Genomic DNA, 16,322 nt, shown 5'->3' with positions numbered 1-16,322 from the left:
ATATCAAAAACTCCAGCCTTAAAATCCATATTACCAAAAAAATATAACCAAATATTATGCACGTTATCAATCCTATCTCAGTGCCTTTTTATATGTCTGAAATGGAGTAACTGGCAACATTTATATATATATTTTTTCTTTGCATAAAAGTTTAAAGAATCCTAACATGGTATGCTGTGGAAATGCTGATATATGCAGCAAACTGCGTGGGAAACAGAGTCTGCATAAAATGCAAAGTTCCTTGTTACATAACAAGTGACCATCTGGACAATAAGTGCTTTTTCTGTTACTGTCAAGGCTTGAAACCTTTTGGAAAGATGATGATTTGGAATGTGTAGCATTTTTAGTTGATGTTTTGAGTTTGGAAACAGATTACAAATAAAGATCTCTGGTAAAACAAGCCCAGAATGTTAGACTTTTTTTTTTTTTTTAAATGACCATGGACTCTGCAGTGTTTTCTCTCTCATATTTTTTTCTGTTTGATTTAAAGTGATTGAACATAATGATATTCAGGTCAGTGAATGGGTGACTGAAGATAACTGCTTCTTACAGATTACACTGAAAACAGTTTTATAATCACACATGTCCTCAGCGTGAACCTGGGAGCCTTGCCCGAAATGAACATTGCTGTGCTGGATGACAGCTGCGCTTCATAGATATTGGGTCCAAAAAGCATGGCAAAATGTGTCATTCGTTCTGTACATTTCATGTTGTAAGGTGCTTCACTTGAGCCTGCTTCAGCTGGTTTATCACAGAATGTGGTGGAAGAAGTACCAATTTGTCTCACAATGAATCTATAAAATGCCATAACGTTGGCTCCAAAATGCATCAGTGGAAGGGAAGCAGGGAGGTCAGACCTGAAAGTTTCCCTGACTTTTTAAAAAAAAGTTACTGTTCAGGAGGAGAAAACCACCAACTCTGGCAAGTCCAACCGGAACAAAAAAAAAAAAAAAATCTATGCAGACCTTTTTATTTACTGACTGCTGTTACTGTACAACCACTACACCAGGTCAGCCAGGAAGGGAATGTGCTGAAGCCGCAGCAGGGCATCAGTATCTTCCCACTCAACCACAGTAGTTTTAACATCTGCAGAGTGAGAAGCGAGGAGTGAGAATATTTCCAAACTAAACAAATACGCAGCAGGCACGAACATGCAGACACACGCAGCACTATTAATAATTAATACTTTTCTGCCAAGAAACCCTTCCTTTGAATGTTGAGTTGTGTGAGAAATCTGAAATACTGCATTGCTATCTTTATCTTTGCCAGTTTATCTTTGTCTGTCATGCACTTGATCTGTCTTTTTGATCTTCTTCCACCCCCCCCATTAACTGTATCTATCAAAACTGGAGGACTGGAATGAAGCTTAATCTCTGCATATCATGAACATTTGCTTCGTGTTATTACATCAAATGTCTTTGGTGACGCCTTCTTTGTTTGCCGGTTTTGCCCATTTCTAACAAGCCAAAGTTGAAAATAGATCCGATTTCTGTAAGGTTACAGTACATCTTGTGTGTACGGAGTCTAATAGCATGCAGTGTGTAAACTCCAGGCAGTCGGCTTGATGTTTATATGCTCAAACTGCCTCCTCAGAGGGAAACTACTTCCAGCACCGGGAACTGTGCGATTCAACTGTGCTTCAAAAGCCAATGAGTTAACAAGCCAAACTAAGTGAGCCACCGCAAAACTGATGCTGCAGTGCCGCATCCGTCTTTCCTCCCACCTCTCCTGCACCACCATGTGCAGGGGATGGGATTGAACAGGAGAGACAGAGAGGAGAGAGACAGGTTTCCCTCCTCCCCCGCCCCCCCCCGTCTCTTGTGCCCCCGAGCTCCTGATTTGAGGGAGAAGAGAGAGGAGGTGACAGCCAACACAGGCTCTCGTCAACCTTACCTCAAACCTTCCTGTGTTCGCAGTTCACACGGAAGAGGAGGTGACAGGAGGCACATGGATAAAGGCACCACATGCGTGCATGTATGTATAGAGCCCACATGCGTACACACGCACACACACACCTTGTATTTGCCCACGGATCTCCTATCTTCTTCTCAAATCAGTGTGTATCAGGCACAGCAGCCTGCAACTTGTCCCTGAGTTTTGTCGCATAACAACATGTGACTATGCTTCAAATACCTGGATGGTGACATAACTTCTGTTCCCACCTCATTCTTCTGTTCAGTACAAAGAAGATGGCAGATCATTTTGCTCCACCCAGTAATTTTTTAAAGTGTGTATTTTAAAGGTTTTTATTCAATCTGTAAAATATGAATGCATATAATCTCTAGGTCTGCATTTATGTTGACCTTGATTAATCCAGGCTAGGTGCTTCCAGATAGCATGCTGTCCATCTTTTCTCTTCACCAAGGCCGAGATAATCTTTCTATTGCTCTGCTTGCGGCTTTTACTGCTTTCCGGTAAAGGCTGCTGTGGTGTTTAATTTGCTTTAAAAGTCACACTCCTGACAGAAGCATGCACGGTATATGAGGATGTGGGGAGCAGCATCTGCCAGCGAAGAGGATTTGTCAACAGACAGCAAAAGCGTCCTCCGTCTGATAGGGCACTGATCGTTATCAGCTGACATTGATCTATGGTCACTTCAAAGCCCAATCAGAATGACTGATCTTTTTTTTTTTTTTTTCTTTTTGAATTATTGTGATTAAAACTATTATTTTTTAAGTGGGGGGAAGCAGATCTAACACGTGTCCAATTAGCATATAAATGCAGATAGCCGTGTTGAGGCCATTTCTAAACGACTCCCTTACAGATAATCTATCGATGTCTGATTGATGTTTTCATTTTTTGGATTGCTCGCAGAAATGATGGATTGATGCAGATTGATGTACAGGTACGTCCCAAGGTTTCTTCTTGTAAATACTGACTACTGCAGTGCTGCAATGTTTTGAAGGCATGCGACTTTGGAGATAGCTGCATCTTCATTCATAGATAATGCAAAGCAGGTTTTTTTTTTTTTTATATCTTCCGTATTCATCCACATTAACTTAGGAGGTCATGTGCATAATTATGTCAGTTTGAAAAACAAGCTAGCTTACGCTTTTAGGATGAATTACTTCATTAATGCTTTTCCCTAAACAGACTGTTCTGTTGTTCCAGCATACTAACACATAATGTCAAAAGAGTCACATCTAAAGCAGAGTACCACGTTATCATTTATACTGAAGCTTCATAATGTTTTTTCATTTATTTTGTGGGCAATTAAAGACACATTTGGGTAAATTTACCATCACACGTGGGTAAGGGGTGGCTCCACCAGTGGTTCTTTTCACACACCAATGGTTCCTCATGGCTAAGCCTGTATCCAGAATCACAGCCAAAAGACACAGTGGACCCTATGGAAAAATCTTGTCCATACCGAATACCATTAACAGGGATGCCAGGATCCAAACAAGAGTAGCTGTCCACTGTGACACCTGTAGAAAAAAAAGAAAAAAAAAAAAAAAAAAAAGATTTGTTAAGCAGATATACATGTCTACAACTCTAAGTCTTACAGTTGACAAAAAAGCACCATGGTGTTCAGTCCTATCGGTTTACTTCTTTTTGTAATAACCACGAGGAAGTTATGACAGTAACACTGCATCTCGAGGTCTATTATTAGGATGACTTTTTGTCCACTTAGCATGAGTGCTATTAGACATGCTGAGAGCAAAGCATTACCCAAAATATATTTCCATTTTTTCTCCTTATGCTAAATGCACGTGTATTTGTCCAATCCAACTAAAGACAGGCAGTGTGAATCCCCCTATGAATGAACACTGTATTTGTTTCCAACTTACTTTCATACAGTATTTTGAAGCCAGCATTAGATCGGCTGTTATCAGTGGTGAACAGCAGATAAAGGAAGTTACTGCTGCTGAACAGGAACTGGGGGACCTGGGTGCCATTAAAGGAGCCAATGAGAGGAGATAAGAGGTTTGGTCCATCGTGAATCTCGAGGAAGTCATAACCCAGCTCCGTCTGGAACCTGTTACAAGAGAATAGCAATTCATTTAATCCTGACTTTACCACAAATCTACTGTTCTTTCAAAATTTTGTAGAAAAAGAAAAAAAAAAAACGTAAAATTTTATTTTATTTTAAAGGTATTTTCTGGCCACTACTGTCATTTCAAAGATGAGGGAAGATATAATATGTAAAGCAACTGTACCTGCCTTTCTCATCAATCAATAGTATAACTATCAGTCTTAAATTTATGTCTTATAAAATGAAAGATTACCTCTATATTCTTAATAAATCCTCATAAAATTCATGTTTTGACTTTTTTTTTTTTTTTTTTGCTTGTCGCATGTAATTGATTGTGCCAGTGATGAAATTGTGCTTGCTTACTCAAAGCTCTAAGAGTTTTCATAATATGTAGACACAAAATTATATAAGCTGCTCACCTGTCAAATGTAATTTTGATGGAACGTCCAGGTTCTGCTTCAATCACCCACTCACAGTTGAGGGAATCTTTGTAGTAACCGGGCCACCCAGGAGACAAAATCACTCCATTTGGAGCTGAATAGTGGCCTCCACATGGTGCTGGGAGAGGAAAGGGGAAAAAAAGGGGGGGAATCCATAATGTGGGTTTCAATGTAAATGTAGTCCAAGTTTAGGTGAAATGTAAGAAAAGTGGTAACGCACATATTTCGCAGGATTTACAAGAAGCTTAGGTTGGTGAATCTTCACCAGCAGCTGACATTCAGTCAACTTAATTACATCTTGTATTCAGTCTTTTTAAAAGTCGGTTTGCTGCATAAGTACAGTGTATGATGCTCGGATTTTACAGTTCAGCAGTAACACTATGATTCACATTTACTTAACAGCTTACAGCCTACATATGATTCAATTTATCATTTCTGACCAGCTCTGAGAGGTACAAAAAAAGTTGCAAATGTAGCACTGAGAGGTTCGTACAATCTCTTATGTTGGCTTTTAACACGTTACAAAATTATCACCGATTTTGAGTTTTGTTTCTTGAAATATGATGACCGAAAGTTCATTATTCACTCTGCTTCAGTCCCACTAACTCATCCATCACTTCAGATGATAAAATGCTCCACCATGTCAAGGTTAAGCAAAACCTTTTTTCTGATTGTAGAAAAAAATTGAAAGTTTTTTGTTGTAAACACAAATATATCTCTATTTTATCAATATTATATAAAGAGTCTTGACTGAATGATATGAATCACTCTGACTGCGGAACAGGTTTCCATTGGACATCCACAAGTTGAATTCACATGTGCTTTTTCTCCACTGTTAAACAAACTGTTAATAAGGTTCAGAGTTTCAGCCTTGAAAACTGTTACTTTTGTATCACATTCCATTATACACACTCATATACATTACATTTAACAGAACTAAAGGTTATTTCCATGGCTTTAAACCCTTACATTGCATACATGGAAGGAATCCATATGTAAGCCATATATTTAAACAACAGGGTGTTTATGTCAGCTGGTCCGCTAAATATAGTCCCCTTCTGTTTGCAACTTCATAGGTCTGAAAGTGGGGTAATAATTATGTCTTGTATATTATATTCTGCTGTGATGGACTGGGAACCAGTTCAGGGTGTACCCAGCCTCTCACCCAATAATTGCTGGGATAGGCTCCTGCTTCCCCGTAATCCTTAATTGGACTGAACGGTTAAGAAAATGGATGGATATTATATTCTGCTCCCAAGATAATAACATAATGTAAGCAGCATTATGGGGAATATTTACCTTCGCATTTCGGAATGGGCCCACTCCACATGACTTTTCCTCTTTCTAACTGACAAGAGATTGTCTCAGTTCCCTGAGTTTTGATAAAGCCATCCTCACACACCACAGAGATGGAGCTGCCAAGCTGGAAGCTGTCACCAAAGCGACGAGCGTTAATGGGAATACCAGGATCCGGGCACTCGTTATGGCCAAATGCTGTGGTTAAAAAAAAAAGAAAAAAAAAAAAGATTACGAGGACACAGAGAAGTGATGAGAAAGATATTGGAGGCAGACATATATACAAGAAATGATATTAAAGAAAAATTAAACCTATACCTCACAGGTGTTTACACACTGCACGTTGCCCATCATTTTGATGAAATTTCAACAATCCAATCTCAGAGATCTACGGCTGCAACATGGCATCACTGAATGCTCAGTGCCAGGAAAAAAACTAAATTTCTCTTTTAATCTACCAGCTATATATTCCCACCTGTCTTTCTATCTCTTTCCTGATATGATCACATCTTGAACTGTAACAAAAAGCACCCTGCAAAAGTCAGGACACACACGGTGCAAAACAGCTGCTACAAAGCAGAATCTCTCTTTCTTCCTCCAACAGGCTTTCAGTTTTGTGTGATTTTTGGGCCATTCAGCATGCCATGCTCTTTTAAGATTATGTCACATTTCTTGAATCATTTGTGGGCATTAAGTTGTTGAAATTTTCAGGGAGCTAAGCAGCTGCTTAGAGGAAACCTTGGCTGGTGATTTTTGGGGCAGCTAAAGGCATTTATAAAGCTTTAAAATATGCATCGCTTGGCCTTTTCTTCCTCTAAGTTTACCTTGTGCTTAATTATTCACAGGAACAAAAATGTTGAGTAATGTTTGTATTATACATCAGTTTGATTTGGGGAAAGGCAATTTGCTTCACAACTCAACTGAATAAGTCTGAGGATAAAGTCTGATCTGAAGCCGCCAAAGTCAAACCTTAAAAAATAAAACAATGTAATAAACAACAAAACAAGCAATAGGACTAGTGGATCAAAGCTTTCCATAAAGGTAACCACTGTCAAAAACAGTCAAAAAAAAAAAAAAAAGTCCAATTCTGTTCTCTAGAAATGAGAACCATTTGTCTCAATTAGCACAATGACTGCAATGGGAAGCAAATGCTACTTATGTGTTGTATCATGTTGTCTGGTAAGCTAATCCTCAGCACACCCCAGCATCACATGGGTACTGATCAGTTACAAAAGTGTGCAGCTGACAACTTGAAAATGAAGACAGATATTCTGAGAGGCAAAGTGCTCCTAAAAGACCTGAAATTTAAGGCACAAGGCTGTTTTCCTGCTTTTCCTGCTTTGTGCTAACTGTGCCAGAGCACACCCTGAACATCTCTCTATCCTGAATGCAAAGAAATTACACATTATTATGTGACTCTGGTTTAAATAAAAAACAAAAAATATATTATGAAAAATACAAAGTGTTCCCAAAAATTGCTTCTCCTGTTTTACTTACCTTTTTTAAAAAAACAAAAAAAACAAAAAACAAAAAAAAAAAAACACAAAAAAACACCTCTATTTCAAGCCATTAAAGTAACCACATGACTTTCCTTGAACAAGAGGAGCTTGCCTTTTTTATGAAACATCTCTTTGCAGTGTTGAAGCTTCCTGTGTGATCCAACACTTACTTAATCAAAAGAAACATCTATTACAAGAGAGAGGGAGCTGTGCCTGCTCTCTATGATAGTTTGGATGACAGTTTGCATTGAAAGGAATATTTGTGAGACACTTGGAGACTGTTTTGTTTTGATCACATCAGACAAATGAAGCTCAAAACCCAAAACAGTGTCAGGTAGTTTTGATGCCTGTCTATTGTTGCAGAAAGTAAATGGATTGTAATTAATAGATGCAGATATCTTACTTGAAGTTAAGCTTTATTAAGTTAAAAAAAAGATGTGCTGCATTAAGGGATACTTTGTTTTTTGCTTTTTTTTTTAAATGCATCGTTCTTTCTCACTGTTGTTTTCAGCTTCAATTCACCTTTCAGTTCTGCAAAAACAAAATAAAAAAACATATTAAAAATAAGCTATAAGGAAGACACATACTGCTGTATGTGATATTGAATCCTCTTCCAGACATGGAGTGATCAGCCTGAAACTCCAGTCTCAGCGTGTTGGTGTTGGACGTCAGATGGGAAGGACTCTCTGCTCCAGAGAACCTCCCAATGACAACGGCATCATTTGTCTCGCCATCTTTCACTGTTAGGGAATCGTACGGTGCCTCGAGATCAAAGTCATTAAATGCCAAGTGGATTCTTGAGCCTGGTTCTGATTGGATGAGCCAGACACAATTCATGTTGTTCCCATAGCCTTCTGGGTAATCTGGGGAGAGGACGGTTCCTGAGGGAGCTGTGAAGTTGGACATGCAGGGGACTGTGGGAGGAGAGGAAACGCATGCAGAGAGACATTTTCTGTTAAATATTCATCTTCACAACATCATCGGTCATCATCTGCCCCAGGCCATAATAAACTCTGTGCTGTCACCATGGTGACAGGTCAGACTGAACGTTATCAACAGCAGGCAGCACACATGCCATATTTCTTAAGTTCAGTTCTTTCCTGACATAATTCTGAAAACAAAACATCATTTTAATACTTACATATACAGATGGGAATGTTTGCAGACCACTGATTGTTGTCTTGGCAGGAGATAGTTTTTTCTCCAATCAATTCAAAGCCAAACTGGCACTCAAACCTCAGGATTCCCCCATTTGAAAAGCTGTCACCCTCTCTGATTCCATAGAGAGGAGTCCCCGGGTCGCCACAACTCTCTTTGTCTATTTCTGGAATGACACAGAATCATAAGAAGAAATTAATATCTGCATGGACCAGGATGAAAGCCTCCTTGTTGATAAGATTACTAAACTAAACAACTGTGGGTAACATCAGACACTCCATGCCATGAACGACATGAACAAACAAGCACACACAGATTAGGTTACTATATCAGACTGGGGACAGAACGACAAATTTGGGCAAAAAGAAAAACTGATCGGATAAATAAAGCAAAATAATTATAAAACATCTCTAAGAAATGTACAGTTCTGAAAAGTCCAGCTCACTAACCCAATAAAAGTAAGCAAGGCTCATTTTACTGAAACTATGTGTGACCTCTGCTGACATACAGGATGCAAATGGAGCAGAATAAGATTTTATAAATTACTGTTGTTCAAATGTATCAAATTAATTTGCAATTCCTTCTCAAACAGTCTGAGTGGCACCCTTGAATTCTATGCACAGAATTCCACAAAACTGTCAGGAATAAATATAAATGAATTCATCCAGGAGCATATTTCAATAAAAGATAAAATAAAAAAAAATTTAAAAAAAAAAAAAAAAAACTTGCTAAATATTAAAATAAAAGCTCTCAATTTTTAGCTTAAAATACTTTTTGAATACTACAATTTTGAATACTTTAGTTTTCTAAATGAAATAAAAACAAAGCCAGCTTCCAGTATTGATGTGATCTGAATTGAACCATAATTCACAAACTGACAGAATAAAAATAAGTGATTATCTTTAGTTCATCTGGACAGGAAAGTGACACATTAAAACATAAGTTATACGCTAAAAAGAAAATAGACCACAGATCCCAAAATCCCCGTTTCAGGTGTTTATAATCTATATGTTTCACAGGCACAGAACTGTTCAGATGCTTCCAGGATGTAATTTTTCCAAATTCTGTTAGAACAAAAGCGTTGGTGCAGATGGTGGGAAAAACACCATGCAAGAAAAATAAAGAGCTTCGGGCCAACACAACACAGTATGTACAGTGAAACATGAACAACACTTTCTTGTGCTGTGGGGGCTATTTCCTGCCTCTGGTGCTGAGGCACTAAATTTATCAAAAGAATGATAAAGTCAGAATATTACCAGGGTTTTTTAGAACAAAATGTTTCCAGAAAATCAGACAACCAGCTTTGCATGGAAGATCTTAAGACTTAAGAAGACAACAATCTCAGCAACAACTCCAGAGGCAAAATATGACAGAAGACAAGAAAAATACTGGTCTCTTTTCAGCAGTCTGAAACTAAAAGTTCAGACCTTAATCCCATTAAAAACATTTAGGGAGAGAGAGAGCTTTAGAAATAGAAACTAGATCGGCAGATGATTCTTGATTACTTTGATACTTAAGCTAAAAATAAAAAAGGGCCATTGGGTTTGAAGTAAATAGAATCTCACTTATTTTCCTGTTGTTCACTCTTATATACAAGTTGCAAGAATAGAATAGAGTAGAATAGAATAGAGTAGAATAGAATAGAATAGGTCTGTTATGGTCAGGTTTTTCTGGTTTTTTTGTATAGTCATCCTCCTCCTTTTGTTTCGGCTTTGTCCCTTTCACACCCCCTTCCTGATGCGACCACTGCATTCATCCAGGCTCAGAGGCCTGCCCTCAGACAACGCTGGCTCCATCGAAGGGTCTTGAACCGGCAACCTTCAGGCCAGTGGACAACCAGCTCTACCTGAGCTACTGCCACCCCTATTTCGTTGATTGTCCATTGCAATTGGCTGCGCATTTTAATCAGCCATTTTGATCTGAATATGAGTCCGTTTGCTCGAAAAGTTTACTTCGTTTTGGGAAGTGTGAATGCGCCATACCAATTCTGATTCAAACCAGAAGCAGACTCAGTCAAACTACAAACCCAGGTTTGGCCCGTTTCAAGCGGACCAAATACTGGTAGTGGACTACAAAAAAAAAAGTCACTTCCTGCATTTGGCATAGCATTGCCTTGCGGGGAAATACATAGCGACTGCATTAAGTGTCCTCTGTCTCGTCGGTTGTTCATAATGCGGTCATTGTATTTCTACATTATACTTGCATAAGACAACATATAAACCCCCAAAACAGTGATTATTTTGTGCTTCTTTTTCACACGGGTTTTGTCCTCTCTCTGCTAAATACTACTGCAGCACCACCTTTGGTGGGAATGAAGATATATTATTGTAAATGTTTGATTCGTTTGACCAAAGTGCAGCGTGAATGCAATCTCGGTCTGAATGGATAAACCCCTCTACAACTGAGTCCCCAATCGGACCCAGTCTAGCAGACTATCCTTATGTGAATGCACCCTAAAAAGCAGATAGAAGAAGGTCTCTAGAGTTGATATTGTGAGTGGTGACAACTTTTCTGAAGCCTTAGAAAATAATGTTTTACCGTTTGCATTTAACAATCTGCTTTCTGTGTCATGTTTGAGCTTTTTAAAGTTATCGGCTGACAAACAGCGTTTTGCAGCCGGCTCATTGAAAGTTGCTCTTGGAAATTTTCCCAAAGAACATTTGTGCAAATGTCACCATGAAATGTTTTCAGCCTCAAATCTTCTGAACTGTGGGTTGTATGAAGATGATTGACCCGTGGTTTGCTGAGTCAGACAAAACTTTTCAATGACCCTACTTCTCAGTGCACTTAGCCTGGAGGTGGTTTGCATTCATAGCTCTCTGTACGCGTCCTTCCCCTGAGTTTGCAACTATTCACAATGCTTCGCTTTTTCTTATTAGTCGGTGTGACCATAAGGTTATAAGATTCCTCTTTGATTCCACACTGAAGTGCCACTGTGTCACCGTAATTCTGTTTAAATTGTTGTGTGTGGGAATTCTGAAAATATATCCTCCATTTCCCCGGCGTTCCTCTGCTTTATTCCCCTGCTCTCCTCTCCTGCTTTCAGTATTATTTACAGGAGTGGCCCATGGTGGGAAGAGAAGTGTGCGCTTGTGTGTGCTTTCCTGTTGGTGTGAGCGCCCTGTGCATGTCCGTTTGCCTGTGTGCGTGTTTGTGATGTATTGCATTAATTTCCATCATGACATCGTCTTTATGAGAACCACAGACTCAACCAATCACGGTCTAACATAACACACATGCGTGTAGGTGCACACACACACTTACACACACACGTATATAGTGAAAGAATAGAGAACAAATCGCTTAGGAGAGAAAACAGGTCTACTGTCGAAACATTCCTGTAATAAGTCCCTCACACAAACTGCCGCACATGCAGGCAACACACACTCCTAAACAAAGCCAATCACAAATCCTCAGACAGTGTCTGTCTTTGATTCATACACATTTGCCCCTCTCTCTCACTTTCTCCAGCACACACACACACACACACACACACACACACACACTCATACACCCAAATAATCCAATTGTATTTGTAACAACAAGGCTGACAGATTCACAACAGGGATTAGGCCCTTAAAAAGAATATCAATGTGTTTGTGTGTGAATGTAAGAGTGTGAATGTGTGTGTGGCTGAAACTTCAATTTCATGTTTGCAATTGCACGTTGAGCCCAATTCTATTTTGTTCAGTAATATTCCATCATGTTCACAGCTTTTGGTCCATGGGAATACATATGTTGGCACACAAACAAACATATACACACACACATATATATAAATACACATATATATATATATATATATATATATATATATATATATATATATATATATATATATATATATATATATATATATATATATATATATATATATGTGTACATAAATACAGTAAAGGAATGCAAATGTATCATGGCTACATATCTGAGAGGGGAAGGTAATAAATTTTGGGAGAGGTAATAAGATTGCAGAAAAACACTTACTGGCTGTTTGACTGCAGTGAAATTGATTTGAAGGCTATGTTGCTAATAGTGATGGAATACTTAATGCATAACTGTATTGGTTAACGTCTGATATATACTAGTAAGTGTTCCCTACTATATTTAAACTTAACAGCATCTTTAAAACAAAATGGTGGGGGCATTTACCATATTAAACTGCAAAAAGATATATTTTGACATTGCTATAAAAAGCAATTAGTGTATTGGTACTTTGAAGTCCAATTATGCCGTAGTCTGATACTTTGTCATGCAGGGAGTAGCTCAAATGGACTTGTCCGCACAGCAGACACAGGAGAGGATCCTCTGTTGCATAAAAACGATGTCATTCATTACACTTACAATACTGTTATGTTCCTGCCTCTGTCTGGCTCGAAACAGGAACACAGTCAGTCTTTGATGAGTTATTTGATGGGAGATGTGTACAGTACAAGACATCATATTTCAACTCTCATTAAAATGTATCTGTGGTCTTGCTACACGAAGTGTAAAAAAATGTTTTCACATCAGAGGTGTAACTCCCAAACATCCATAACTCTTTGGAAATTGGTCTCTGTGAAGACTGATCAAAACCATGCTGTTTTCTTTGATCTGGACACGTTACGGTGCAGAAATACATCCTTCCTATCTGCTGGAAAAAACCTCTCATGAAAAGCCTGGAAACACCAACACCATCAGGGTTTCAGGATGTACATGTCCTCAGAAAAATTCCTGCAATCATCTGTGCAGAAAGTACAGGTGAAGGAACGGGACATCCACACCTCGGGGGCATTCTTGTCATTTTTCTTTGACTAAGATGTTACTTCTGCTTCCTCCTCTCAACACCGGAAAACATGTCGGGGAATCTGAAGAAAAACTGAGCGAAATAAACATGAGCACACATCTGCCGATACCCATAAGCAGGACAGTAAACCAATAAAAACCAACCAAAACTCCACTTAAAAAAGGTTAAAGCAGCATTTTTCAAACATATCTGCCTAAAGTAAACACAAAGAGCCAAATGGGCTCTAAACCATCTGCTTCTTCACCTCAATGAGTTCACTACGTGTGAAAACGCCATCTTGTATCTTCCAAGTAAGAAAAAACAGGGCTTGGTATGTTACTGTCCATGTCAGTTATCCCCTCAGTTACAAAGAATTTGCACTGATTGAACCGCACATCCCTCTGAGCACACAGAATATTGTTTCAGTCAATAATTCATGAGTGAAACATGAAACCTGGTTTACAATGCAGTCATTAAGTATGCCATGACCTTCACAGGTTAGCAATGGAGTGCACATGTACTGAAAGCATACATGCACAGAGGAAAGCAGCCAGAGTTGGCTCACTGCCCCACCACTAAGGTTAGAAACCATAAAACTCTGATTATGTCGTGAATGAATATTTCATGGATTCATATTTGCTCTGCTCTGTAGGGAATTGCTGCTCAGTGCTGTGGGATTAAAAGAGCCAGACTCGTTACTTGGATCAGAAGACTGAAAACAGATCCCGCAACAGTCTAAAGAAAGGTTTTTTTTTTTGTTTTTTTTTTTTTGTCATAGGAAACTAATGCTCAGGAAAATTTGCCCTCCATTAAATGAAAGCAAAGGGGAAATTAATGGAAGCATGAATTATACAAAGATGGCCATGCATTATGTTTCTACCGTTCTGTCCCTCTCAGCACGTGGAGACCCACTGAAGCAGGGGTCAGCAGTGCAGTAAAAATCCTCCTTGACATCCTTTCCTCTTATAAAAATCACACCATATAGAAACCATAAAAAGCTGATGAAAGACCTAGAACGTCAGAGCTGAAATTATGACTGAGTGATGGGATCCTGATGAAATGACAAAAGTGACAAAAGATGGGAACTAAAAGGGAAAAAAACCAAACGGAGTTGCTTGTGATGATACATTCTAACTCAGCAGTTCCTGCGCTTTGGTTTTAGTTGTTTTGTTTTGGGTTTTTTTTTTTAACTTTGTGGGGTGGGGGTGATTTTGTATAATAGCTGATAATCAGTACACAAAGATATTAACCTGATAACATCCAAGATGTTCTGCGGGAGGATGTATAAAAAAAACAAAAAAAACAACAAAAAAAAAAAACAGTTCTCATGAGATTAACACGTCCCTTTTTACCTTCCCTGTCAACTGGCTGTGAAGCGGCCACTTATGTATGCTGCATTTTGTAGTCTTCAACACCAACGTTATGCAATGCAAGATGACGGGAAAGTGTGAATATAGTGCGTGTGCTCACACACACACACAGAAAAAAAATAAAGCCAGAACTCAGGGGAATGACTCATTACCAGAAACATACTCTCAAAATCATTATTCATTCTGTTTGTGTTTCAGTGAAAATGGATGACAGGTCAGGAAAATATTGCCACTTCAGGGCTGTCAAAAAAAAAAAAAAAAAAGCTGCATGAGATGAAATTATGCTTAATAAAAAAGTGGAATAACTTATGAATCAATTCTACTAGAGTTTTAGTGTTTCTTTAATAATCACTTGCTTTTACTTAACATTTGTAATGAAGAAACACCCCTATCCTGCTCCGACTGGTCATGACTTGTACCTCATATATCTCATTATAGACATCACGCCAGGCATCTTAAAAGACTCATCACACACTGCTGTCTCCCTGGCAGTTCAATCAGTCTGAGGTGTCTTTAATGGCCACATCTCTTGTCAAAACAATGCTTCAGCGAGAAGTGGGTGAGTGAGGGCAAATGAGCACCTGTGCCTATTTGAAATGGCAGGAATCAGCTAGAACTCCAAAGTAGAGCAGCGGGTTTCCTCTGCCTGCCGTTGCTTCTTGCATCAATCCAAATGGCAGCTGTTGTCTTTAAATTATAGAAAGCTGTAGTGGTGTTATAAAATCCCCACACTGTGGCGGCACTTAAACTCTCCACAAAAAAGATGAGGTGGTGCTGATGGAGGACTGCTGAAGGCCCACAGGGATCAAGTCACACATCAAAAAAACACAGAAGATGAACAGAAACAGCTGCAGGACACACATCAAGCCTCTCCATCTCTTCTTCTTTTATATAAATATATAGGATTGGGAAAGTTAATGATGCACTTTATTATGAGATGGAATTTACTGAGAAAAGATAATGTGAAAGCTGCACATATCAAGGAAGAGAATTCAGTCCTCACTTTCATAAAGCTGGACATTTAATTTTAGTAACACATTCAGAGGTTGATCTACTTTTCTTAGTTGGTTGTTCAAACATATTTGAGACTGAAACAAATATAAAAAAATGTGCAACACTGCTGATGTTAAGCCATTTGAAAAAAAACAAAAAAACAAAACAACAATAAATAAAGTTGACCAAAGATTATTAAACTAAATCAACATGTAGAAATTCTATGGAAACAAGATGTTTGCATAAAAGTGATAAAATATCTTGATCCAGATTTGCAGATAAATTCATATATTCATGAATTTTCACTGCATTCCTGCAGTGATGCATTGAAGATGTGTTAACACGTAGAATACACAGATGTGTATAATGTTGTTGTCCTTCAGGCTTTTGTCCTCTTACTTTATTTAATGACATTAACATGAAACCTATTTCCATAATGTCTACCCATTGGCGAGTTTGGCACACCATACATGAAGAATGAGCAGATGGGTTGCACTGCTGTTTTTCACCAATCAGCTGATCAGTCTGGGGAGACTGAAGAGAAGGCAAAGGGAGCATGTCAAGATGGAAAGCTTTACTTTTCTGTAACACAGTGATTTATCACAAAAACAAATAAAAGAGTCTCGTGCATGAACTGACCATTAAATGTTTTGGTCCAATGAGAAAGCACGCTTTTTTTTTTTAAATCATACCTGGAACTTTTTGACATAATAAGAACAAGAAATCTGTGAAAACTTATTGACATAGTAACATTTATAAGTGGTAGTATATCTACCATTGTACTTAGCTTTTATTTTTTTTAAAAATGTTTGATATGAAGGCATTGCT

General features: G+C 38.4%; 1 protein-coding gene across 1 annotated transcript in view; it reads right to left on the bottom strand.

The window, feature by feature from the left end:
* csmd3b (CUB and Sushi multiple domains 3b) overlaps positions 1-16,322 on the bottom strand; it is a gene marked incomplete at both ends in the record, with an annotated part of 385,522 nt that overhangs the window by 85,523 nt on the left and 283,677 nt on the right. Inside the window, 6 exons of the mRNA XM_079258329.1 lie at positions 3,240-3,428; positions 3,792-3,979; positions 4,396-4,534; positions 5,716-5,910; positions 7,799-8,125; positions 8,353-8,535. Coding sequence (XP_079114455.1) covers positions 3,240-3,428; positions 3,792-3,979; positions 4,396-4,534; positions 5,716-5,910; positions 7,799-8,125; positions 8,353-8,535 — 1,221 coding nt within the window. The remainder of the gene's footprint in view (positions 1-3,239; positions 3,429-3,791; positions 3,980-4,395; positions 4,535-5,715; positions 5,911-7,798; positions 8,126-8,352; positions 8,536-16,322) is intronic.

Source organism: Telmatherina bonti (assembly GCF_933228915.1).
Source record: "Telmatherina bonti genome assembly, chromosome: 19".
NCBI lineage: Eukaryota > Metazoa > Chordata > Actinopteri > Atheriniformes > Telmatherinidae > Telmatherina > Telmatherina bonti.
This window is presented reverse-complemented; position numbering and strand designations above follow the sequence as displayed.